General features: G+C 45.9%; 1 protein-coding gene across 1 annotated transcript; it reads right to left on the reverse strand.

Annotated features, from left to right (window-relative positions):
- Positions 1–26670, reverse strand: DMAP1 (DNA methyltransferase 1 associated protein 1). The gene is made up of 10 exons (XM_065740115.1): positions 26618–26670; positions 25903–26111; positions 23173–23264; positions 22204–22399; positions 17642–17800; positions 16509–16676; positions 15150–15335; positions 11767–11838; positions 2361–2433; positions 1–801 (listed from the first exon to the last, which is right to left on the reverse strand). Exons 2-10 carry the CDS (start codon positions 26002–26004, stop codon positions 455–457), a joined length of 1395 nt encoding a protein of 464 aa, XP_065596187.1. The 5' UTR covers positions 26005–26111; positions 26618–26670; the 3' UTR covers positions 1–454.
- Positions 26671–27054: the final 384 nt, after the last annotated feature.

Here is a 27054-nt window from a genome sequence, read left to right on the forward strand (position 1 = left end):
GTATAGAAACACCCCTCAGCTCTTCCAATACCTCTCTCCTTGCCCAGCCTCCTGCCTCAGGCAGGGATACCGCTCTGCTCCAGGGACTTGGGCAGCTCATGGCTCATCGTATCAAGACTGCTTTTCCCACTGGCTTCCCTCTGCTGAGCAGCCCTTACGTGGCTCAGAGGAAAATGCCTCAGGCCCGCAGCTGTACTGGCATCACTGCTGCTGCCCCGGTGTAAGCTCTCATCACCCAAAGCTTCACTGCTTTGGTCCACGGTGGCACCCACATCAAGCCATCTGCCTGCATGCAGGATGAAGAAAGACCTGCTGACCCCACCTATAGCACCAAGAACACTGTCCAGCACAGGAGACAAGCCCAGAGAGCACCGGGACTTGGGGGAACAGGCACGCTGTGCTCCCTGGGACGCGCACGCCTGGAGGGAGAGCAGGGCAGCATTCCCAGCGCTCGTCACGGCATCTGTGTCGGAGACCTGAGTGCTCCCTGTTCTGCCCCCACAACCTTCCTCCTCACCGAGTTGGGGGTCAGAGGTGCTCCTACTACGTCAATGATCTGGTCCTTGGCATCTCCCTTGCTCTCCTCCATGGCGAGCCCTGTCTGGCCATCTGGGTGGGTGCCTTCCACACTGAGGGGGCCGATACTACCGGCTTTGGCCAGGGCCTCGTAGCGGTGCCGTAACATCTGCAGCTCGTATTCACAGTTGGCAAAGGCTTGCTTCAGCTCATACAGCAGTACCAGGTCACTCCGCAGCTCGTTGAACATCTGCACAATCTCCTCGGTGGGCATAGGGTTGAGATCTAGGGAGAAAAAGGAGCCCTGTTAAACACCCAGAGCTGCAACCCCGCGTGTGAAGATCCGCACAGAGGTCTAGTTCCAATGGCAGACCAGCACCCTACACCACACATTCTGCTGCAGCCAGGCACACACATGCACGCAGAGCTTGGAATAGCTACACGTTCTGGAAAAGAAAAGGATGAAGCTCTGTGGATTTGCCCCGCTGCAGCACGGCCACGTGACCCCACCCTGCTAGCGCTGAGCTCACCCACACCAAGGCCAGGTGCTTTTCTGTACTGTAAGGCACCATGTGGCTAGAGCTCCAGGAAGCCCTTGAGATGTGTGTACTTTGTAAAGCTGGAGTGGGAGGACAGAAACCCCTCCTTACCCTCATGGAAAGTGAGCTCTAAGAGGCACTCAGATCCTTCTCCAAGGCTTCCCTAGCAAGCTCAGCTGGCACTCTTGGCCTCAATCCTACCACTCCCCTCAACGCTCATATACCACAATTAATCTCCTTCCATCTATCCTTTATTGTCATTCAGAAGACATACCTACTTTTCCCTGGGCTACAGACTGCTCCTTAAAGGAAAAAACAAACAAACAAACAAAAAGAAAAACCAAAAAAACCCACAACAGTAACTTCTTTAGTTTTAAAACAGAAAAGGGGAATCAGTGGGGCTGAGCTGCTTCTACCAGCTGCATGAGGCTTTCAAAACCACACACGGTCGCTGAGGCAGCGTGTCAAGCCAGAGACACGTCGGCCCAAAAGACTAACAAAAGCTAACAGAAGTCAGGGCCGGGAGCAGGCACGGTAAGCTTTTGTAAATCACCCGAAAGGGTTCTCATTTCTTCATTCCCCCAGACACAGTGGGGGGAAAAGGAGCCATCAGGGGTCCAAGCAAAGGGCACGGCGTGCCGGGACCTGCAGGACCTGCCAGCTGTACCTGCTGCATGGAGGGCAGCGGCCGCACTGCTCCCCCTCCAGCAACGCGCGGGCACCGTACATGGGAAGTGAACCCTTCTTTCTGCTGCTAAGACACTAGAGTTCAAGAGCGAGGGCTGTATGTTTACTCGCCTTTCAGCAGAGGTGCTCCAGATTTTCACACAGCACGCCACCTATAAAGGGGGGGATGAAAAGTCCCAGACGCATTTTGGACTTGCCACCGTGAGCAGTAAATTAAGAGGAAACGAAGCTTGAAAGGGAGACAGGGCAGCCCTGAACAATGTGTGTGCCATGGTCATAACGCACTTACAAGTACCTCTCCCGGCAAGGCTGAGATTTGCCTTCCTAATACTGCTCTGCCTCTTTTGATAGCTAAAAAGACCCAAACAAGAGAGAAACAAAGGGTCTTTTAAAACATTTTTCTACTGGGAGGAAAAAAAAAAAAGCCCCGTGCATCTTGTTCTGGCTTTTACCCTCTTTCTCTTTTTTTTTTTTTTAAGCACATAAAATATTTTAAAAACCATTCACATACTGTTATTCAAGAAACTGGCTGTATTACTAGGGGAAAAAATAGCCCATCTCAAGAACAAAGGCTAGCTCTGTGTGTCTCTTTCTCTCTCGCGTGCCCCCTTTACTCACCTACTCCGAGTTCCATCAGCATCTGCTCCAGGGCTTTAATCTTCTTCTGTCCCACCGAGCTTGGCAGTTTCATCTGGAACACAAAGGTAACAGAGCCACACAGCTCAGAGATAGCCCTCACTCACAGCCGTCTAGTTCAAAAGGCAAGAGAGCTTTTCTTTTTATAGTGCAGGGGGAACAAAAAAAGAAAGGGAAAGAAAGGAAAATCAAGTGGTAAGAGAAGGAGACAGGGGCTGAAAGTTTTCAGACTAGGTCCGAGGGCAGGTATTGAAAAGCCCGGTCGCGAAGGCTTTTATTTTCTCTCTCGTGTGTGTGCAAGACACGCTGTTTTACAGTTTCCATGTGTCACTGAATTAACAACAAAAGTTCTTCTTGGCTTCAAACCCTCTCCCGCGGTGCCCAGCCCATCAAAGGGCTCATTTACACAGTGGCTAATGTGCAATGCTGCCCTACTTTATTCGCTTTAGCCGGCCTGATTAGACTCATGCGCTAACAGACTCACTTCTCCTTTTACCTGCTGAGCCCCAGACCTGTGGGATTCATTTACAGAGCGGGCTTTATAACAAAGGGGAGAGACAGAGAGAGCACAGTTACTTGACTGGCGGAAGTGTGAACACACATTTACATCGGAGCTAAGGGGCTAGGTGAGAGAGGAAGCATCAGATGTGAGCTATGAAAGGGAATCGGAGCTGGCCAGGAGAGGAAGAATGCATACACTTAGCAGGGTCCTTCCTCTGCATTCATTTGGGCTCTAGCAGGAGTGCGAGCTGCTCAGACCAAGCATTTATTAGATGACAAGCTGCACAAACGCAGCTGGCACAATATGGCAGGGACAACAGGGCTCCAAGCCCTGTGAATGCATCCGTTAACAAATGAAAGTACATTCTTTCCTCGACAGTACTAAAAGGCAGACCAGGAGAAAGGCAATTCACAGCCCAGCAGTGCCAAACACCTTACTGCACACCTTACTGGCCCTCCAGCTATGGCTGGGTATGTCCTCCTGCACCTCCACAGCCCCAGCTTTTCCACCCCACCCTTGCAGCCAAGGACCAGAGGGCACCTCTGTCCTGTTTATATACCCTGAGAGTCTTTGGCTCAGTGCCTGAGCTAGCCTGAAGCATCACAAAATGATCCTGAGAGCAAGAGGCTCTCAGAGAATGGTTCTGCCCCACAAGGAACCACCTAAAACTTTAAAGACAAGCAGTGCAGCTCTGCTTGTGCTATCCCTGACTTCCAGGGCACAAACCATTACCAGAAAGCCCAGCATCATGAAGAGATCCAGACACACAGTACCTGCACGATTTTCAGAGAGTCTGCCTTCACTCTTGCCCCAACACCCATATCACGGTCTTCCTAGCTAGGGACAGGACGCACTTTGACAAACACAAGTCAACTGCAGGAACACAGGACAAGAAACCAGAAAAGTTCACGCCTGGCTAGGCGGACAGACAGCAGGTCTTGGTTTGCTGGCCTGAGGAAGAGCACAAGATTTTCCCTGAGGAGGCTTTCACTAGCACAGGGAACTGTTAGCAACGCAAACGACTGCTCTGGCAAAACCTTCAAGTGTAAGTAACTGTGTGTCCTGCTCCTGTCCAACGGAGTCTGGTCAATGAGCACGGAGCCAAGGCCTTTACTGATGCTCCTGAAGATGAGCGGATGGGGCAGGGACAGACAGCACTAGTTAATTTCACTACAAATAAAGGAGCACCAGAGATGCTGAGGAGGAACGGGGCTGTTTGTTTAGTTTAAAAATACATCAATTAAACTTCCTTTTAATTCAGGCAGGAGGCTCTGTCCTGTGAAGAGGAAGGCTTCATTGGTTTCTCAAAGCAAGAGTATATTTTAATTTTACCGTCATTAAGAAAATGTTATGATTTATGTGGCTGCTGTCAGACTAATATTTTTAGAATTTAGCTGGCTAAGCCAATTCATCTCTAAGACTGATGAAGGCTGATTGCTCTCTATGCAAAATGTATTAAAACTAAATGAGTAGTCTATTACTCAAATGCTGCTGATAATCTGTTAGCCAGGGTCCGTTAGCTGGGCTGCCTTGTTGCAGGGGAGAAGTCTTCATGTCCTGAACGGCTCAGAGAGGCCCAAGCTTACTTCAGCAAGCCTTCTTTGTTCTGACGCCTTCAGCAGCTGCCCAGAGACATGCTGGGAGTGCTGCATCAGCTGCCCTCAGTGCTGAGGAATGAGGTGGCCCACAGGGACTGCAGGTTGCAGCACAGCTCCCTGGCTACAGATGAGCACGCTGGGATATTTGGTGTCTGAAGGCCATACCTCTGCATTACCAAAAAGCAACGTCCAGGGCAAGCTCAGTGCTTACCCCACAGCTCCAGGGATGCTCTTGGCATTGTCATGGATGAGCCCCCTGCAGGAGCTGAGGGAAATCATGTACCTCAGAGAACTCTGACGAGCAACCACAGCTTCCGAGGTGAATGGCATTTGCCCTTTTCTTTCCTTCCTTACACTAGGCTATTACTGTTATTTATTATCTTTAAAGTCCCCGTATAATAATAATAGCTGGGAAACAGATTGCTCTAGTCAGAAACCTGATTAGCTGGGATTTTTGAGGTTACTATATTTTGGATGCTCTACTCCTCTGACAGCCTCTCCCTACAGCCCTCTTCGCAACACCAGCCCGCGCTTATAATTACACCGACGTCGCTTTTGATTTAAGGACTGCAATCCTTTGTCCTTGCCATAAACAACCCGCACTAAACACAAGAACCCCGTGTACCAGGAGAAAAATAAATAAAGAGTCACAGAAAATTGCATGATCCAACACCACAGTGCCCCAGAGCCTCCTTGCGCAGAGGCAAGCCTTGCTGCTCCAGGGAAACCGTGCCGAGCTTCCACACCATGCAGGATTTTCTGTGCCTTTAGTTCATGTTGGAGACATCCCGCCAACAAAGCTTTGCTAATTCACACTAATGACTAGGAGACCTACTGCAAATTAATTGCAAATTGGCAAAACTCATTAAATGAACAAACACGGTAAGAAATAACCGAAGATGCAGCCTCCCCAAACGGGCTCACTTCATCTGTTTCTGCGTGCCACTCAGCTCTCACCATTTATGACAATACTTTGAAGCACAGTCATAAACGCATCTGAGTTGATTTTGGAAGAGTGATGACGTTCTGTGTAATTGCAGAGCTTGTGGCACAATGCCCTGTTGAGTCCTGCAGCATCACCAGCTGGCAGGTAGCGACGGCCACGGGGTCTGCACTGGGAACAGGCCAGGCCTGCAGCACCTACAAGGACAGATTGAGCCACGTCCCACGTGCAGTGATACTCCTGCCATCATCTTAAACATCCTGCTCCTGTTAATGCTCCACTTCTGGCATTCACAGCACCCCCCAAAAAGCCTGTGTTGATGTTCAAACTTCAGGTTTAGTCTCTTGCCAAAAGCCAAGAGTTTTAAAGGATTAATCAACGGCTGTTTGGACGACCCACACAACACCTCACCCTCCCTGATGCTGCACTCCAATTCAAGCCATCCTTCCACAGCCCTCAACGAAACGTCCTGAAACCGTTAATCCCAACAACTCCGACCCGTGCCTCTGCAGCTGTGAATCTGTGCTTTTACACACCACGACCTCTGCTCAGCATCATAACAGCTCGCTGACGTTGAAAACCACCTTCCTCGTGGATTTCAGCAGCAGTTCACGAGAACTTTCTCGTTAGGCACTTTCTTCACGGGTGCCTTCAGAGTACTGCGTTGTTTAGTGGGTTTCCAGGAAGATGGAGTGCCTAAGTTTCAGATGAATAGTGCTGTCTGCATTTTCTGGCTGAAGATGGGGAAAGCAGGTCGACCTTTCCCCCCTGCAAGGCTCTGCTGTGCAGGAACAGACAGCCTCCACTTTTGCACGGTTTTCAGACTCAAGAAAGGAAAGAACCATATTAAGTCTTTTAGCCTCAGAGCTCTGGAATTTAAAAGAGCCCAACAGAGAAATTCAATTTCAGGTATGATTGTGCACGTTTCTGGAAATTTAGAGTGCTTAACTGCTCAGAACTAAAGCAGCACAACGAGAAGTGGATGGGTAATTACAACGGGTGTCCACAAAAGTTGGAGAAGTTTAAATTCCGCAGTTATCCTCTGCCTCAATGAACATATACACTTTCCCCTGCCCCAGCTTACAGCCACAGATCCCATGTCCTACACCAGTGCCCACTGATCTGCCAGACTGAGAATTAGGAAAGATAAAAATAACAAAATCATAGTGCCATGCCATCCCTACGATGCAGTGTAACACATTAAACACAACGATCCCTCTGGGACGGCGCGTGACCATCAACTCCCTCCATCAGTGAGGCTTAATGCTAAATAAAACAAGACTCTAAGAAAACATGTCTGCATTAACTCTTGAAAATGGTTCTTTGAGGTTTTGTTTTTAGACTGAAGTCAGACATACCTCACAAATTCCCAAATCAATTGTGCATAAAAACAAATTCCATACTCAGTAGATGAAACCTGTTTTACTTGCTGGAGGACTACACCTACTCTCGTTTTAGAAACCCCATTACTGCTCCAGCGTGCTCTCTTTCTACCTGAGAGTCTAGGAAGGCTTTGGTCCAGATGCTCTTGCACAGCACGGAGCTGCATGAAAACGGTGATGGATGCATTTTTCTTCCAGCAATTGAACATTAACTGCCCTGCAGGTTAGTTAAGGATGTCAACAGAGGAAGCACATCGGATTCACCTTCCCTAGTTCATTCAAGATGTATCCTACTACCTTTCTCTTCATCAATAAGTACACCCATATTTTCATCCTATTTCAGTCTTTACAGACATGCATTTAATTAGGAAACACACCAGCATTCACTTAGCCCTAATTAAAGGGCAAGTAACACAACATGTCCATGGTAATGCCTCAACGTGAATTTGATCCAGCCTGCACGACTTGTTCATAACATTTACTCACAGAAACGAGCACGCTGTCCTCCTCTCGTGCCTCTGGCAGGCTCCCCATGGAAATTACTCTCTCCCACTCTCTTGCAGAGAGCAAAATTTACAGCTTCGCTACTGAAAAACTGCTAGCAGAAGCAACAAGCACAATTCAGCTAACTGATGCATGTGAAGTTCAGACCTGCAAACATAAACTTTCCTGCCTAATAAGGGCGTGCTGGCCACCACCAGACCATCCTACTGAGATGCCTTAGACTGCAATCAATACAAAACAAATAAATTATTAATTGCTCCAAGTAATTAAATTTATCAAATCCAAATAAACTGATATTTTATGGAACTGCTTCCGAAGCTAAACCTCTGAAGGGACAGTATTGATCACAGGACAGACAGATGTTTCACATGGTCACAGCCCATGAGGTCTGGGTTTGCATTAATGACAGGCGAGGAACAGAGCCAACAGTCTCTGCTACAGAGCAAACAGGCACTGTGCTTGGCCATTTAACTGTGAGTCAGACCAAATAGGGAGGATAAACACACACACACACACACACACAACCCCATCTTCCCCTCAAGTATCATTCATCTCAGTGCTGCAGTAAGCACTCAGTTCATACTCCAGGAAAAAAGAAAAAAGATGGAAAAGAAATCACACATGCATTCCCCCTACAACCACACTAAACTCTTACTCATTAATCAGTGCTGAAAACAAAACGCTCAGCTGGCTAGTAAATATTTAAAAGCTGGTGAGTGTGAATATTTGAATCAATGGGTACTAAAGCTGTAGCTGAAATTTTCCTTCTTCTGCTTTTATTAATTGGTTTGAGGGGCAATTTGTCTACAAGAGGCTGCTTAGCAGAAAGGGCCAAAAGTCCTTCCTGAGAGATGGCCAGCTCCGAACGACCGAGCTGCAGCATCCCTTTCCTGCTGGCTGAGATCTCCACAAGCTCCTTTTCACCCTCAAGTTCTGTTTTGTTACCACATGAGACATCATTCAATAGATTTTCTTACAGTTCCTTTGTTTCCAAAGCCATGACAATAGAGTGAGGACACAGATCAATACTTCAAACACGTAGGAACAGGGACAAATGTCCACCCTTTTGCATCCATCACCTTCCTTCCTAAAAGCACCACTGTCACTGTTCAACAGCACTAGCTAATTACAACTTAAAATGTGCACATAAAGCTAAGGAAAAAAATGAGCAACTCCAGGTAAAACACTGAAGAGAAGTATGCTAAAGTATGCTCTGAACAAAATGAAGCCTAAGGTTAAACCTTAGGCTGAACACGACACAGCATAGAAACACTGTGGTGAGTTCAAAAGAAACCCAGCTCTGCCCTGCAGAAGTAAGGCATGGCACAGATCACAGACGTGTGGTTACTGCTGGTTTGGCTGCACCCTGGAAGAGATTCAAGATTAGCAGCTCTCGTTTTCCTTCCCTTTAGGCAGGCCCTCAGCAAAGCCTTCCTCGTGGCTTCCTGCTTTCCCTTCAGTCTCTTCCTCTCCTTTCCCCATACAAATTCCCTACTCGTCTCTCATTTCCGCTGCCTCTTTGGCTACCTGCCCTCCCAGCTGAGCAGAGCTGGTATAACAGGAAGCTTTCTAGAAGTAGCACTTAGAATTAATAATACATTCCTGGTGTTATTTTCATAACAGCTTTACTAACACCAAAGGCAAAGGTGTAAAATTCCTTTTCAAGGAACTCATGAAAGGCTTCGCTCCCTTCCCAAACATCTGCTACTGCCTCCTGTTCTCCGTGGCACCAAGGCAATACTCTGACTTGAATGAAGATGAAGCTTTTCATAATGCCCAGCTTCCCACTGCCATTAGAGAAACTCACAATCTGTGCTGTCAGGAGGCAGAGGGGAAATCCCATGCAGAGCAAGGGCACAGGGGCTGTGGCCTTCTTTGCTCGTGGCCACAGCCCTATGGAGAACAATAGGAGACTGAAGCCATTGTGACAGAAGGCAGCTTGTCGAACTCACCGAAGATTACTCTTCAGTGTCTGCAGAAGGAGAAAGTTTCAGTTATGAAGAATAATGGCTGTAAGTGACCATTAATCCTAGAAAAAGTCTTCAAATTCAGCCTGTGCATAAGATTTTTGTAAGCTTTAACAACAGGGAGAATTAGAGAAGCCCAAGCAGCCGTCATTAAAACTACTGGGAACGAATTCAGTTGAATACAGACCGCTAACAACTTCTTCAAGGACACATTTCTATATATTAATTTTAACTCAAGCTATCAGGCTAATTGTAAATCTTCAGGAAATAAAAGAATCTTTCTAATCAAAGAGTAAGTGCTATTAGCCTTGGGATGGTATATGTTCTTCACACGTGACAGAGGTTGAGTCCCGGCTCTCAGTGCAAAATCCAGCTGCACCTAATCACAGATGTGTAGAGCACAAGGGCAAAGTACACAACGAAGAGGACAACAGAAGCCATTAGGTGAGGAACCCTTTAAGTCTTCAGGCAAAAGAACTGCAGGATGTCAGAAGCCTTTAGGAATCATTTCCCAGTGTGCTCAAAGCAAAGCATCTTACACTGAATGTTGCCAGAGTACAGGTTTCCAGCACAGAACACCACTTCCCCCACTAACCCTAGCCAGCTCCCACTCTTACCAATCCAATATCAACAGTGTGGAGAAATCCCACAAGTAAAGAATTTGGATTAGCATGGATTGTCAGCTTCACTTTATACCGCTTCACACTTCAGCACCTCTCACCAGTTCACAAGGCCTGTACTGACCTCCTGTAATCAGTTCTCCCCATTCTCCATATGGGAAGTAAGTCAACCTATTAGCTCTCCTTTAAATAAAAAGGGGGGGGAAGAATTAAATAAAGAACCCAGGCAACTGACTAAAGACTACAAATGAATTTGTTTGGTGCCTTGGAAGGAAGATTCATGTTTCCAAGCAGCAAAGTGCTGGGTTTTTTCCATCTAGACCAGTGATAAGCAGCATTTTTAAATGTGCAAATGATTGGTACTTCTAATACCAGCATTTACCTCAAAAAATTTAAGCAGAGCATAAAAAGTTGCCCTAGGTCATCTCAGGAGCTTGGATACCACAGGCAAAAAGTTGCTGAAGCAGACTGCCATGCCTTAGCATGGCACAGCATCCTCTAAGCATTAAAGAGAACAGGGAGAAGCCTGTGGCACCCATTTTCACAAAGGATGGGATCTGAATTGTGCTGTTTGGCACACAAAAAGGCTGCTGGCTTTGCCAGATGGTTCCATCACTGACAGGTTATTGCTCAGTTTCTCTTTCAGGGGAAAAAAAATAAGAAAGATCAGCCATCACTTATTAGTTTTCAAAATCTAAATCAATCTCCATAAATTACTCTATTTATCTTAGTGCTGGAGAACACATCTGCCATGCCTCCATAAATCTCAGCACACACACTGCAGTATTGCCCATCATTTGCTGTTCTTTTTCTTGGTGGCTTTTTTTTGTGTTGTAGTTGGTTTTATTTTGGGAGATATTTGGTTTTATTTGGTTTTTTTTCTTCTTCTTCTTCCTCAAGGCTGCAGCCCTTTTCACCCAGGTAACCTGCAGGTGGTGGCCCTTCTGCACTAAGGGTGCCCCCCAGCAGTGGCTTTGCACAGGCATACCACCTTTAACAGGTGCACATACACCTACAAGTTAAAGCAGCAGCATCCCCAATATGCTTTTATTACCAGCCCCAGGGTACTCCCAACAAGATCTGAAACTATTCTGACATGAACATGAAAGCAGCATCCCATAAAACATTTTCTGTAGTGATCTAGAAAGTGAGGGAGCAGGGAAAGGAACCTAATTCTCCATCTTTGCTGCAATAATGCAACTATGGATTATTTTACCTGCTTAGAAAAAGAAACCAAATTTGTACTGGGCAAACAGGATTTTGCCATCAAAACTCCCCTGCAAACATTCAGCCATCCAGGCAGCTTCACCTGACTTTGTATCCCAAAATCTGTCGCTAAGAGACAGATCTCAAGTCTCGCAGATGAAACAGCAATAATGTTCTTTTCTCAGAGATATCTGCATGACAGGAGAAACAAAGGTGCTCTTCCCACACATATTCTCCAAATCTAGATACCGGTAATAAAAAAGCTAAAAATTGGATGCATTTATGTCCCTCTCTCTTTTCAAGCCAAAATCTGAAGATCCAGTCTTTAAATGCACCTTCTCATCTACTAACCCACATGTTCTATGTGGCCTGTGACATTTGGTTGCAAGCTGTTTGGATTAAGACAGCTCCATTTGGGTCTGCCAGCCACACCTGTCTAACAGCAGAGTGGACACACAAGTCACAAACATTAGCAAGCTCAGGTGCCCCTGCAAGGCAATGTGCTGGCTTTCACAGAGCCAGCATTCCTAGTTTCTGAGTCTCCACATTTATGGAATTCCTTTCTTATTTTAGAGGCAAGATCTTGACTTTCTTTAGCTATAAAAGGAGAACAAGCAGACTGAAAGATATTAACAGAGGTCCCACAGGACCAGAACAACAGCCTACCCTCTGGCTTCGCAGCGTGACACCTGCAGATTTGAAGTCAGGAAACTTGATGCCAGCAGTCTCAGGAACGGCCTGAAAGAGATCGAAACAGGATGTGTTGATGGAGGAAACAAAAAACACAACATTTGATAGAGGCACTATCTGAAGGGGAAACACTGTTTCCTATGACAGAACCACCTGCCAGGCCACACGTCAGAGGTGGGGGAAGAAGAAAATCCCAAACAAACTCACAAACACTCAGGCCGAAGGTAGGACTGGAGAGCTCAAGCACTTTGTTAGTCTGTTTTAAAAGCACTGCTCTCCACAAAGTCTTACACCCATCTAATGAGCATAAACCCTAACCTTAAATGGTGGTACCAACATATGCATATTTGCACACAATTATCCCTACCTAACCTGGGCCCATTTCACTGATCAAAATAGCCCAAGACTTCCCAAATCTCCAAATTCTCTAATGTAAGAGCTAAGAAACTTCTGATCTGCACAGACATGAACCCACTAACGAGGATATACAGATCATAAGGACTGCACTCCTCCAGGGAAGCCTGCTGTGCATGCACATTTTTCCATTTGTCCTTTAATTAGACAGTTCTCTTTCTTCCCCACTTCAAATTTTAAGCGAAGTAATACGAGGAAGTAAACTTCTAATGCTGCTGCTTGATGTCCCAGCATAAGCTGCATTTAAGCAAAATGGAAAAAATAAATGCAAACCCATCAACCATAAACATCCGTGCTGCTGAGCAAAGCAAGAGGTGAGCATACTTTTAAGTGATAAAACCAGGCTATCTTCAGGACCCTTTGCATAGAACAGTACAGGGCCCTCTGGATGGGTCAGTGATACTCATGGCTGAATCTAACAATAGCCACAGTCTCTGCAAAATGCACACTCAATCATATTTTTCCAAAAGGAAGAATCATCTCAAATCTCCCAATTTGTTTGGAGACAGCATTCACCTTGCTGCTCCATCATTTCTCTGCAAGAGGCTGTGCAGCTTGCTCTTTGTTCATTCCAGACAGGGCTGACACAACTGAGGGCTGCCCCACGACCACAAAAGATGCTGAAGGACAGTGACTCAATTCTTCAAGTTCCCTGCCACTGACTCCCACTGCTGTATCAGCTACCTATATGTCTTCGTTTGGAGATAACACCTTGCAAATCACCCTGCATGGCCAGGCGTTAAAATCTGTGTTATCTCCGGTCATCCCAATCACCAGAGGCCCCAGGAAGAGTTTTCTAAACTCATCCGTGGTGGAAAAAGTCATCTCTAAACACCAACTTTTAGGGGATCACTTTGATCCTGAGCAGGTTGCAGCCTTCCTCCCTGCATTATTAGAGACAGAGAAGGCTGCAATCAGAAACCAGACCTCCCTGCTTCCTGTGGATAAAGGCTGGCTTTCAGAAGTCCCAAGCTTTGCTCCCCAGTCTGTTGCTGAACACCCTGACACAAGCAGTGAGGGTAAATCAGCACTGTTGGCTGTGCTGAGACAACTCTGACTGCGCTCAGAACATAAGCAATTAAATGAGTTCTTTTGCCTTGCGTGCCTGTACATGCTGTAAACGCTTCAACCTCAATTGACTCTTTGGTAAATGATTTTCCTTTGTTGAAATGATGCTGATGCAGCTCCCGATTCAAATTCTTAGTTAAAATGCAATTTTTTTCTTAACGTTTCCCGGCTATGGTTGGTAATTGACTCCTAATGGACTCTGTCATGGTTGAAATGATGCTAGTGCAACAACTGAAAGTGCTTTTCTGCCCACCACGGCGTGCCTATCCAGTACATGACTGCAGATAGGCAACAGCCCCACAAGCATTTAGTGCTGAATTCCCTCACCTTGGCTTCCACAGCATCCTTCCAGCCCTGTTCTCCACCATCACCTTTTTGTCATCACCACTAATGGTGAGCTGCTTTATTCAGAGGAAGACAAGTGAGTAAGCTTTACCAGACCTGCTCTCATGGGAATTCAGTGCACAGTGTCCCCAGCACTACTAAAGTCGTTACATTGGTGGGGGTGTTTGGGGAAAGTCTTAAGGCAGTGGTGGCTATTAGGCATGCTTCACCAGGCAATAACTGTCTAGCATTCACTACTTCTCTCCCCTCTCTGCACAGAACCTTTTGAAGGATGATGACAAGAGTTCTCTGATCACAGTGCGGATGGACAGGAATTACTAGGAATTAGATGGAAACATCCGAGATGTTCTAACAGCCCCTACATACCAAAGGTGCTGATTTTAGTTCAGTTCACACTGCCCTCTTTCCAGAAAATGAAATTAAGGTAACATCAAATGTGAATCAACCTCTGTGTTCTGGGCTTCTTTGACTTTAGCTTGGCTCAGAAATAAATGAGAAACAATAGCTCCTATAATGCAGGAGTATCACTGAATGGTTGGAAGGGACCTCTGGAGGTCACCTGATTAAGCAGAGCCACTCTAACCAGGTTGTCCTGGCCCATGCACAGGCAGCTTTTGAAAATCTCCAAGGAGGGAGATCTCATAACTTTTCAGGAAAACTTGTTCCAGCACTCTATCACCTTCACAGTAAAGAAGTGCTTCCTGATGTTCAGACAAAACCTCCTGTGTTGCAGTTTGTGCAAGTTACCTCTTGTTCTGGCACTGGGCACCACTGACAAGAGCTTGGCTCTGCCCTCTGTGAACCTTCCCTTACAGGTATTTATGGACATTGACAATATCTATCACCTTTCTCCCTGCCCTCTCCTGCTCTTCTCCTCCTAGCTGCACAGACCCAACTTCCTCAGCCTCTCCTGGTAGCAGACATACTCTACTCCTTTTATAATCATGGTGGCTTTCTGTTGGTATTCTTTCCAGTATGTCCATGTCTCTCTTGTACTGGGGGGTCCAGACTGGACACAGCATCTTAGCAGGATTGCTCTGATAAAAGCTGAGGTTTGGGAGAAAGACATGGAATCAGCTTGAGGAAACGTTCCTGTGAACCAGGAGTGTGGAGGAGGAGAAAAACATGGACCAGGAAAAGAAGGCAGGTGAAAGACAATGGGTTTGTGTGACAATCCTGCACAGCAGTAGCAGAACACCCTTGGGAGAGCAGAGACAGATGTTTTTCTCTCTGCCATGAGGCATGAATGGTTGGCTGACACCATTTCATCCTGTTTCTCAGGTAGGGAAAGGAAAACATGATTTAAACCAGAGCTTTTCTAATGGGAGACAGAGAACATACTACAGTTCTCTGAAAATGGCTGTCTTGGACTATTCTGCCTTCCAAAATTCATCTAAAGAGTATCTGCCAGAAAGCAGCCAAAAGCCACTCTCCCCCCTAAAATGCTGAAGGCCTGATCCTGGTAGAGTTGCTGGAGCAAACACATTACCCAGCCCGATGACAAAGAAGGGAGAAAAAAGATAAATGTTTACAGGCTTCTCTGTCTCTTTCTTCTGTGGCAGCTTCTTCTTGGGAGCCTTGCGTTCAGCACGTCTCTGTTCAGTGGTGGTGTCAGCAGCTGTGATGAGTTTCTGCAGATCTTGTGTTCTCTTCTCTCTCTCCTTCTTTCTGGTTTCGATTTTGCGGAGCTCTTGAATGAGATATTCTTCTTCTGCCACCTGCAGACCAGAGCACAGAAAGGCAACCAGAGTAGCAGAGGAGGCCTAGCAAGACAAGGGGGCCATCTACTGATAACAACGATGCTCTCGACCAGCCTACAAATGACTCTTACTGACTGTACAACAACATCCACAGTCCACCCTTCAGCAGCAATCACAAGTGATTAATCTCCCCTTCAGACACGGAGAATGAGCATGGACAGAAGGGTAAAAAACCTCAAATATGCTATAGGTCCAAATGCAGCTCTATGAAAAGCTGGCTCCCCTCCTCCTCAGGTATGTAATTACATTACATCTAATATCAGCACAACAATATATGTGGGAAAGACAAGAAGAGTCGTTACACACATTAACTTATCATTACATTGAGCACCTAACAGAAAAGGAATTTCCCAGACTACTGGGTTATGTACAGCTCCTTAATCTCTAAATCACAGGACCATTCCATCACTTCAACAGAGAGGAAAACTAAGCCTGCCAATTTACAGTTTTTGATCAATTCTGGCAAGATGTATACTCCAAAGGAAACCATTATCTCCCTGTTGGGGGACTTAGGGTCCCTTTCAGCCCTGGAGATGGTATGTGCTCATTGTGAGGCTATAGGAATTGGAATGAACTCAGCACATAAGGATATTATGAAATACCACAGAATTGCAGGGATTGGAAGGGACCTCTCGAGATCATCTAGTCCAACCTCCTGCTAAAGCATATTCCCTAGAGTAAATTACACAGGAAAGAATCCAGGTGAGTTTTGAGTATCTCCAGAGATACACTCTACAGTCTCTCTGATGAGCTTATTCCAGTGCTCTGTAACCCTTGAAATAAAGAAGCTTTTTCACATGTTGTTGGTATCTAAGGACACTGATTGGAGAATGTGGTGCTATTCAGAGGACTAACAGTTAAGTGTCACAATGAAGGTACTAGCAGCTACCAGAGGACATAACTCTGCTCTCCAGCTCTCTCACATGTGCAGTCAGATTCCTCAGTTATTGTCCCTTTGTACCCTTTAAAAATGGCACAATCCCAAAATAAAAGCAGTACTCAGGTGTTGCTGTTTTCTTGTTCAGTCTTTTTTTTTTTTCCCCTTTCCCACCTTTTGGTCTATTTCATCCACCCACTAACTTTAGCCTGGCATAAACATTTTGGGAGCAGCAATACTCTCTTCCCCATTACCTGTTCTGGTGTCCTATTGTACAGCCTTTCCAGTTGTTCCTTCCTCCTCCTCTCATGGCCAGCATCAAAGACAGGGATTTTCAGGTCTGTGCCTGGAGCGGCACGAATATTAGCCAGCTTGGCACAAATGTGGTAATATCGTTCCTTCAGGTCTTCCACCGATCTTTTCTGAGGAAGACATCAAAAAAGGACTATATTATGAAAGAGCCAAGCAAAACATTGTACAGTAGCTAGATAAGGACATGCTAGTTGAAGGATGTCAGGTTAGATGTAAGAGAACACCTGGGATGAGGATTAGCAGGGAGCCTTGCCAGACCTGCAGAGGAAATGTGCTACCAGGAAACTGACAAACACATCAGAGGCATTCTCTGAGCTGCTGTAGACAATGGCTATTTAAGTCACAGCCAAGAAGGCATCAGCTGCAACAATTCATTGCCCAATGTTACACGGAACCTAAGCCACGTTTTATCACAAGTACCAAAGGTGTTTGTGCTGCCCAAATGAGCAGACTCTTGCTATTCCACTTTGTTACATGCTCTTCATCCAAGTGTTTCAGAGGGCAACAAAAGCTTCCAGCTCTTGAAGGCTTTCTGTAGGAATCACATCACTACCAAGTCACCAAGAGGTTACAGAGATTTAGGACCATGACACCAGGATTGCATCTTCAGACCACTGATGGTCTCTGTGTCACTGGAGAGATGGCAGAAGCTTGCACTCAGAACAAATCTCAAGTCAGGAGCAGCACAAGAGAAAAATCCCACTCTTCCAAGGGAACATGAGAAGATCCTTCTCCCAGGGCTGAGACTACAATGGAAGGCAGCTATCCTGCTCAGTTAAACAAACTCCCCAGCTGCCTTATCTTCAGGGAACGATGAGTCGTTCTCCTGGCAGGGTCAAACCTAACTTTCTAATAAAATGCAACAGGGAATGAGCACAAGTCACAGTGGATTTAATTACAAACAAAACAAGCAGCAATGCCCTGTGCTGGAAATTCAATATTCCCTGCTGCCAATAATTCATTATTTTCCCCTAATTAAGTTGATATAAAGGGTAATTTGCTCTTTGCAGTGCAGCAAGCCCTGCCCGTGCTGTTACAGCAAGCTGCCAGCAGCACCTTGGCCCTTGGGACTCACCTTAAACTGCTGGTGATCATAGCGGTCATGAATCACCACGAAGCGCAAGTCGAAACGCCGAGCCAAGTCGAAGAGGTGGTCTGTCTCTGCTTTGGTCCACGCATCATCATGGAGATACATCTGGTACTCCTGCTCTGAGTAGACAGGTACCTGCACTGTCTAAGCAGGGAAGAAGAAAAACATGGCAGCTCTCTTACAGCACAGCCCTTCTCACACAGCCAGCTAGCAGGGGCTGAAATTCTGGAGCCAAGAGCAAGAGCAGCAGGCTGACAGGAAGGATGAAGGATCGGGGAGGTGCTGCCAGGACCCCAAGCAACGTGCCCTGAGAGAAAGTGTAACAGTTGGCAGAGGAATTTATAAGGAACAACATGGGATCTCAGCACCACAAACGTGACATTTAGAACTACTGCCTGGTAGGCTGAAACCTACTTCAGGTGGTAGATATATGCAGTCACCAGCCCACATCCTGAAAACAGGTTGCAAAACTGCCACGTAAACGTGACAGTGGAATCAAGGCTGGGCCAGCTTCCCTCCCTTCCTCCCACACAGCAGCACCAATACCGTGGCATCAGCTGTTCTGACAGTTGATTCTACTTCAGTTGGGACATGCTTACTGCTTGGGAGGAATGGGATAGACAAGAAGTGGGTCCTACTCTCCAGCATACTTCCTGCTTTGATACACAACCCACTTCTTTCACAGCATGATCCACACCAAACATGAAGATCAGAAAGACCAGGTGCAGTACAACTGAGACCTGTAAACTTTCCAAACAACTCTGCCTTTCCTTCTTCATCTACCCTTTTCCCCAGCAGAGCTTTCAACAGCAGTCCATCCCAGGTGTCTAAAAGGCCAAATCCACACCACATTCTCCTGCTTTAAACTGCTCTGCAAAGACTCTATCCAGAACACAAGAGTCACATAGTGACTTAGATAAACTCCTTAGATTACTAAAGGAACAATAAAAGTCACTCGCTCCCTTACCACTCCTGCAGTGGAACCTTGTTCTGCCTGATGAGGTCTTGCCTCCACAAGAAAACATCACATGCACATAAGCAGCACACACACTTCAAAACCTCCATGCCCTTCTGAGTCCTACAGCAGAAAACTCATCCTCATGAACCCCACATCATCCTCTTCAGATCTCCTGCCTTTCTTCCAGCACTTAGGCACAGAAGCATAAAGGTGAAGAATATCGTTTGGAGAGACACTGCATGCGCCTCAGCCTTCAAGCACTACTTCCATCAAAAGAAAAGCCATCCTACTAGACACCATAAGGATGTCCTATACTTCTTTATAAATATATATATATATTTTTTTTTTTTTTTAGAGTACCATACATACATGAAAGTAGCATGGCCCTGTGCAGTGGATGGCAGATTCCTGGTCATAGAAAATGAGACAAAGAGCAGTCCCCAGATATCAATTCAAACTCTCTCAGCAGCTCACAGGCTTCCCCAGCTATGGACAGGCTACACAGTGTGGAATCCTTCGAAGAGATAACTTATGCAAGTTACTTTGGTTGCTCATATAAGTCGCTTAAGGTTTTAGCACCTCGTAGCCATGCAACTCAGTGTATGAATCTGCAATGGAACAACTCAAAGACTGGATCAGCAGAAATGGAAAGAAACTTCTGAGTACAAGGAACATAATTAAGCACCACAGTGCCAGAAGCAAGTCTCCTTTAAGAAGATGAGCTCTCATGAGATGTGAAGCCTGAGACATGGGATGACCATCAGTTCAAACGCAACGCAGCCATGAAAATGCAAGCACGGGTCCCTGAGAGGATTTCCAGCAGAAACTGAAAGGGCTTCAGCTGCATAACAAGACCTTGTCTGGAATACCAACTACAACTCTACCAACCAATGCTCAGAAAAGATTAACTGAAATGGGAACAAGTAAAGAGAGGAGCAACAAGGATGAGCAATGGGGTGGGGAGCTTGTCCTCTCTCCACAGAATGGATGAGAAAGGAGCCTAGAAAAGGAAGCCTGAAAAAGCCTGAAGAGACTGCAGGCTTCAAGTATCCTGGGTGGAACGTAAAGAATACTTGCAGGGATAAAAAGAAAAAAAAGAAAAAAAAGACAAAGAAACTGGCCTGCAAAAAACAAAAAAAACAAAAAAACGCCCAGTTAACATGGAGAATTTAACCTGGAAATGTGAAATGGAGCAGACAGCGACTGGAACAGCTACCCAAGCAAGCACAAGTGCAGGAAACTCCAACAAATGAAATTTGATCAGTTTATGAAAGGGACTGGATGGTGCAGGGCCTGAAAGAAACAAGACAAGGGTTCAATGGCCCAGAAAACCCCTCTCAGTCCTTCATTTCACACTATAAACTCACACAATGATGGGCTTTAAATTAGCTGAAACTGCTCAGGAAAGATCCTGGAGCCATGAGACAGTTCTATGAGAACACCAGCACAATGCTAAGCAGCAGTGAAAAGACAAACTGAAAAGTAAAAATGATTAGAAAAAGAGAAACAGCCAAAGCACAAACCCATCGTACCTCTAGAACAGCAACACGCACTCACAGTCCACCCATTTTCAAAGAAAGGATACTTGAGAACAGTGGGCAGATGCACGTCAAAGCATGGAAAACACTGTACATAGCAAAGACAGTTTAGTGCCTTTAGTGCCAAGAGCTCAAAGGCACCAAATGAAACACAAAGATAGCAGTTTTTGAAGAACAAGGAAGCTCCTCTTCTTGCTACACAAAATTAACCTGCCAGAACTCAGTGCCGTAGAATATTCACAAAGCAAACTTCTGCCCTGAATGCACTCACTATTAAAAACAAATTCCACGTTAAGAAAGCCCCAAGTGAAACACCAGCAGAAACTAGCAAGAAATGCTCCATATTTGCCCCCTTCTCATTTTCTTCGAGCCTTTATGAACAGCAGCCAGAAAGAGAACGTTGGCCAAGACAAGGCTTGGCTCTGACACCACTGATCTCATGCTCTTATTTCACATGGTTCTGAGTGGGAAACTGGGAGCACAGAGAATAGACAAAGCAACTGAGCAGGGGCACAGGGGTGTTAAAGAGTTTGAGTGACCAGCAGGACAGCCTGCATGAGAAAGTGGGCTCATTAACAGGACTGAGAGACACAGGTATGGTATGGTGTTTGCAAGAAGGATCCAGGAGAAGAGCAGGGAAAAAATAAATAAAATTTCTGTGATGTAGCAAATATCTGCAGAGCTCCACAAGGGTGCCTTCCACCCTCCCCACCACAGATCCACAGCAAGGGTAACAACTTGCTCCTAATATTACATAGTTGTGTGCGTGTGTGTGCAGATGGCAATGTCTGTACCACTAATCTAAAGGTTGCAGCCTTGCTGAAGACCTCTCTGTCTGTCAATTCACAGCACGTGATAAAGTTAAGGAAACAAGAACCGTATAATTGCAACACCCAAGCATGGACCCCTCTGATAAACTTAGTTGAACTCAGTCGAAAACTGTTACAGAGGTAGAGTCTTAGAGGTAATTATATTCTCAAAGTTTCACGCAGACAGCTTGGTAGGTGCCTTGACTAAGTGAGTCCTGTTTCAGACTTCCACCCTAGACATCAGAGAAGAGATACCACAGGAGGCTCTTACCAGTGTCCCAACAAAAGAGAAAGCATCAGTCAGAGTTTGAGCCTTCTAACACACAAGGTCAACCAACCACTTAACTCTGCAGGAAGCCAGGCTTTGTTAGTGCTGATGCTCCACGGGTTGCAAACTTAAAATGTTGTATACAGTTACATACAAGCAGTGCTCTTGCAGAATCATGTGATTGCATGCTTCTTTTTTTTTTCCTTCCTCCTTGAGGTTTGCATCATAAAGGGGGTTCAATTACATTATGGAGGCATACTAAGTCTGCTCCATCCTAACTTTTGAGGTCCTGACTTTGAAATAGAAATCTTGATGTAGCTTCCTTTCTGTATGCACATGAAAGCACTAACCACTCAAAGCAGATACATCTGGGACAAAAGACAGCAGGAGATTATAACAACACATTGTGATAATTTAATATAAGATGCAAAGAACAGGGTACTGCACCACACTGATACCACAGGAGCAATTTCAGAGGAATGCGATGTAATTCAGTATCTGTGTTGGAATTTGGCCAAAAGGCTGCAAGCCAGCATTTTGGCCAAGAAGCTACAAGTGAATTTTTTCATACTGGGCAAGATAACAAGACTCAGGACTTCAATGCTTTACTCAGAATAGAGTATCTTTTACTACCCACAGCCTGTAATCAGGGAAAGGACATTGGTTAAGCAGCTAATTAGATGGTACAGTGCCTCTTTACCAAATTGGTGACTGCACCCCTGAAACACAGAGATACTCTGGCAAGTCCTGACCACATACTGAGCCCACTTAGCTTGAAGGATTTGGAAACATCATAGTCTGAGGTTACAAGGCTGCATGCAGGTCAGGCTGCAATTTAAAATGCAATTGTCAAATCTAGTTAAGCCTTCACACATTGAAAGAACCAGCTTCCTGTCTGGATACTCAAAAGGCTGATGAAAGGATAGTTCCCAGCTGCTATTTATATGCTTTTGTTTGAAACTGACCCCACTTACTTTATTGAACCTGGCGAATGGGTAGTCCTTTCCCTCCTCTGCTGCTCTCCTCCAGTGGTAGAACATGGCTCCATCTTTTCTCGCTGGGTTTGTGAAGGGCATCCACTTCCAAGGCCGGACTTTCTTGGACCCCAGCTTTGCTTTGACTGTTTGATACCCCTGAGTTGTATCGCTTGGCAGCAGTGGAGGTGCATCCCTGTGGCAGAGAAAAGCACCAGCTGAAGAGAAGCACGAAGAAGCCCAGGACAGACCCAGAGTTCAGACACAAAGTGGGACTCCCCACCTCAATGTCTAGGGTGGGAAAACCTTAACTGAACTTTTATTCCAGGATTTGCACTTCCCAGACTGCAATCTTAACACGCTCAGCACTTCCACGACACTTCAGGGCTGATCATACAACAGCACCTAGCTCTAAATTTCTCTAAGCCAACTCTAGATTAGCACTAATGTAAGCTAAAGCACAGCTCAAAACCTCTGAGGTAAAAAGCATTCAGAGATGATTATATACTGCCAAAGAAATAATTTTCATTGCCTAAGTTGAAAGCTGCATGCATCAGAGGACAGAATGCACTGCATGGATAAGTGTGAACGCAATCAAGAACCCTCTGGTGCAAGGGCACAACCCAGAGCAAGCCAAATACGGGATGCAGCAGAACTCTCTTTGCAAAAGTGGGTGGTATTCCCAGCCACAAACAGAATAAAATTAGATAAAGAGAGATAATAACACTGCATTGACTGCAATGGCCCATTGCACATGGACCTAACTCACTTCACGTACAAAGCAAACCTCCCAAATTTAAAAGAGAGGCAAGGCACTGCCCACAGAAGTCCAAGAGAGGGGCGTGCAAGTGGGCCAAGCACATAGGGCGATGACTCTGAAAAGCAAGACTGCAGATGCACATGGATACTACCCTGCTACCAAAAGCCCAGGCTACCCTACAACCAGTACACGTGAACTCAAGTTCTTACTTCTTGTCAGAGTAGAGGAGTGCATAAACTTCTCTGTGCATTCCTTCTGGCCTCTTAAACGTCAATGTCTCTGAAGATTTCTTGGATTTTTTCTGAAACAAAATATTTGAATTTTAGTTTCAGACATGGCAATTCACAAAGGAACATACAGAACTACATGAGCTGCCACTCTGTTATATTCTTCATTTCTATCTGTTTTTAGACATCTTGAGTTTCTCCAGAAAACTGCCAGTTCCTGTGGGAGACATCAACAGACCACGCCTGCTTCCAGTAACAGCACTCACCACTGCTCAGTCACCTGTGTTTCTGAAAACACACACTTAAGTTACGAGTCGAAATCTGGCTGCAGTTTTCATAGGCTGGTAATGCCAAGCCTTTCGTCTCTAGGTAAGTACTGTCTCCACATTAAGGTATCAACACATTTAATTAACTGACTTTTCTTACTACCTTTAGAAGTCAGAGTTGTCTTCCCATCCTCTCCTAGTTCCTGTAACTTTGATCTGCTGAACTTACAGCAGCCCCATGTCAAAACTAATAGAAGAATCACTTATACAAGTAAACCCTCCTTCCTGTCTCAAGTCCCCCATTTACACAGCAAAGCTTCTGTTTGTTTACTGTTTTTTGTTTTTTTTTTCCCCACATACGATCTTCACATTGAGAATTCAGGACAGACATCTCAATCTAGCCCTTAAAAATCTTGCCAGAGTTGATGGTGTCTAAGACATAATCCATCTTCTGTTACCTATACAATTTTATGAAGAAGTAGCATTACCTATTGCATTATCAAGGTACCCTTTGAGTGAGCCAAGTTTACTGAGTAGTCCAGAGCATTTGGTCTTTCTAACTGCCTACTACTTTTAGTGCTATGGCAAACAAGTGTATTATCTCTGTTAAATAAGAATATTTTATAACAGTAAATACTACACCATAACATGAACTGTATTGAATCCTATAGACACTTCTACCAAGAAAATTCAAAAACCCTATTAAAAAAAAAAAGAAAAAAGGAAAAAAGCTGTTATCTTGGACTACAATTCTTTTCCATACAACTTCACAACACACATTCATTATATTAGCAACCTCTTCCCTCCTAATCAAACACCTTTCTCCAAGCTTGTCAATCACTTAGCAGAGGAGTGATGTAAGGCCAATGAAGGCAGCTACCCATGGGTCACCATATGTCCAGCTTGAACACCAGGCTTCTGGAATTCCCCCAGCACTTGCAGATTTATTAAAAGTTAATGTCAGCAAGCCAGAGATCACCTCAGCCAGCTCTTTTAGGACCTGAGAACAAATTACCTGGTCCTGTTGATTTAAATGTTTTTTATGCCCAGTAATTTTTTAAAGCGTTCTCAGTCACTAATGGACTGGAAAGTACTTCATCGTTCTCCTGTTATTTAAAGACATCAATCTGATTCTTTTCTAGTTGAGAAAAGAACTATTTCCTGAGCAAGTGCTGCATCGTTATTACTGATGTTTATCTCCCTCCACGATAATGGCTTATGCCTTTGGTATGATTTCATTCCTGTACTTTGTAGAAATACCAAATGCTTTGCTCACAGCTGCACATGGCCTCCATCACTCCTTCCAATACCTCCCACTTTCATTCCCTTTCCTCTCTCTTTCCATTAGACAGCCAAATTTGACAAGAACCCCATTTTGTCTTTCAATTCAAAAGAGACAGATATGCACAGTACTCGTTCAGCTCTCTGCTGGTCAAAGGACAAATACATCTCAATCAAAGAACTCACAGTTACACACACTCAGCAGCACAACATCACAGGCTGAATCCAGCCAGTGAGCTTCTTGCTGGACACACGTTATCATAACAGCTGATAATTGGTGACTGTAACACTACAACCTCCTAATTAGTGAGAGTAATCAGTTTTCCATTACCCAATTTTAAACTACGTGCTCTATTCCCAGCAGTTCTCTTCAGAGCCAAATATCCCAGTGGAAGTAAGCAAAGACAGTAAGGAAGTACTCTGGGAGATGGTGGTGTTGCTTTACTTCAAATGAGATCTGCTACAGACAGATCCCTGGGGATCTCCCCTGCACCATTTCCAAGCACTCCACATCCCATTTTACAGCTGTGAATTGACCTTCCCAACTCCTTGTAAAGCATGAAACAGTAAGATCTTGCCTGAATTTAAAACACATAAGGCAATAGCACCCAGTAGCATATTACCATAGAGGACTTCACTATTTCCCATCTTGTCCACATTCCCACAGGCAACACTTCCCAGCTGTCCCAAGACCAGGCACACAGCTTGTCTATTCAGGGACTGCTCGTTCAGTTTTAGGATATTGATCATTTAAACATGACAGATGATGCCTTTGTCTTCTAAAGCAGAGCTGCTTTGTATTGCCTGCATATGCTTGGGGGCTAGATGCTAAACATGTTTTTCTCTTCCCATTACAAGATAGGAATTTTGGAGACAGTTTAAAACATCCTGGATTCATGCCTGGCTCACATGAACACTATCTGCACAGCTACAGCTTAAATACTACCCAAAATGCTACAGTAGTACAGTTAACTAAGAGCCACAGGAACCCAGAAGCAGAGCCCTACAGGCATGTCAAGGTACACCACAGGAACCTGAAAATAAACACACTATGACAGGAACAGGTTTTATTCCATCTTTCCTCAAGTATCCATCCCAGACACCACACACCAGGTCGACCAGAACCCAGAAAACAAGCAGCAGCCATTTGGATGTGGCAGTTCACCTTATCTGAGTTGATGATATCCTTCTTGTTGATGGTGCCCGTGTTCTCAGACTCCACACCCCCCAGCTCCAGGATGTCCCGCACATCTGCACCCGTTGCCATCTCGTCGCCTGCCTGCTGGCTCTGCCCGCCACCGTCCTGTCCAGCTATGGGGAGGGGAAAAGCAAAGAGCTGGAGTCAGTGTGCAGCTCCTGGGCATGGAACATCTACTGAAAAACACACACGTGCATATATATATTGAACTGCATGGATGCACATGTGCATATACTGATACATACTCTCTCGTAAAGGTACACACACATGCAAACAAATCCATACACACACTTAAACACGTGCACACACATATGCACACGTATCTGTGCATACACACAGACCTAACTGTATGCATACACACCTACACACACATACAGAACATAGATACACGCTCATAAACATACACGCACATGCAAGCATGCAGATATACACACATACAGACCCAAGCGCAAGGAAACACACGCCTATACACACATATCCACACACAAACTACACTCACACATACCCCCCCCACAGCCGCCTCGCCGCCCCTTAGGCCCAACACCGGGCCCTCGCACCCCACCACCCCCGAGCCCCACGCACGCCGTCCCCGCGCCGGCTGAGAGTACAGCGTGCTGCCGAAGCCGCAGAGATCCGCGGAGGGCGCGCCTAGCCCCGCTTCTCGGCCCTCTCCCGTCCTCACCCGCTCCAGCTCCGCGGCAACCGGGACGGTGCGAGCAGCACACGGGCCCGGGCAGCGCCACTTCCGCTCCCGCCAAGCCGAGACCGGAAGTGCCCGGAACCTTTTGGGAACGCACCGCGGGGTTACGGGGGAAGAGAGGGAGGGGGGCGCGGGGCGGAGCGAAGAGGTTTCGTGATCGTGAGTTCGAGCCCCGCTCCCGCCAGGTGGCGTTCCCGGCCCGGATCTGCGGGATGTGCACCACTCTGCGCGGCCCCTCGTCGGGCTTCTTCCCTGGGGAACATCCAGGAACGGGTTGCCCAAAGCCAAGTTATCTCTTTCAGAGGTCTTAGCAGCCCTGGGCACACCTTTCCTCCAGCCGTGCTGCCAGGACCAGTCCCACGTGGTGCCACCGAGTGTCCCTGCTGGGTTTGTCCTAGGTTGCCATACAGCCTTCAATT

The sequence above is a fragment of the Cyrtonyx montezumae genome, unplaced genomic scaffold, assembly GCF_038088225.1.
Source record: "Cyrtonyx montezumae isolate F1298 unplaced genomic scaffold, pur_monq_1.0 scaffold_1, whole genome shotgun sequence".
In the NCBI taxonomy this organism is placed as follows: domain Eukaryota; kingdom Metazoa; phylum Chordata; class Aves; order Galliformes; family Odontophoridae; genus Cyrtonyx; species Cyrtonyx montezumae.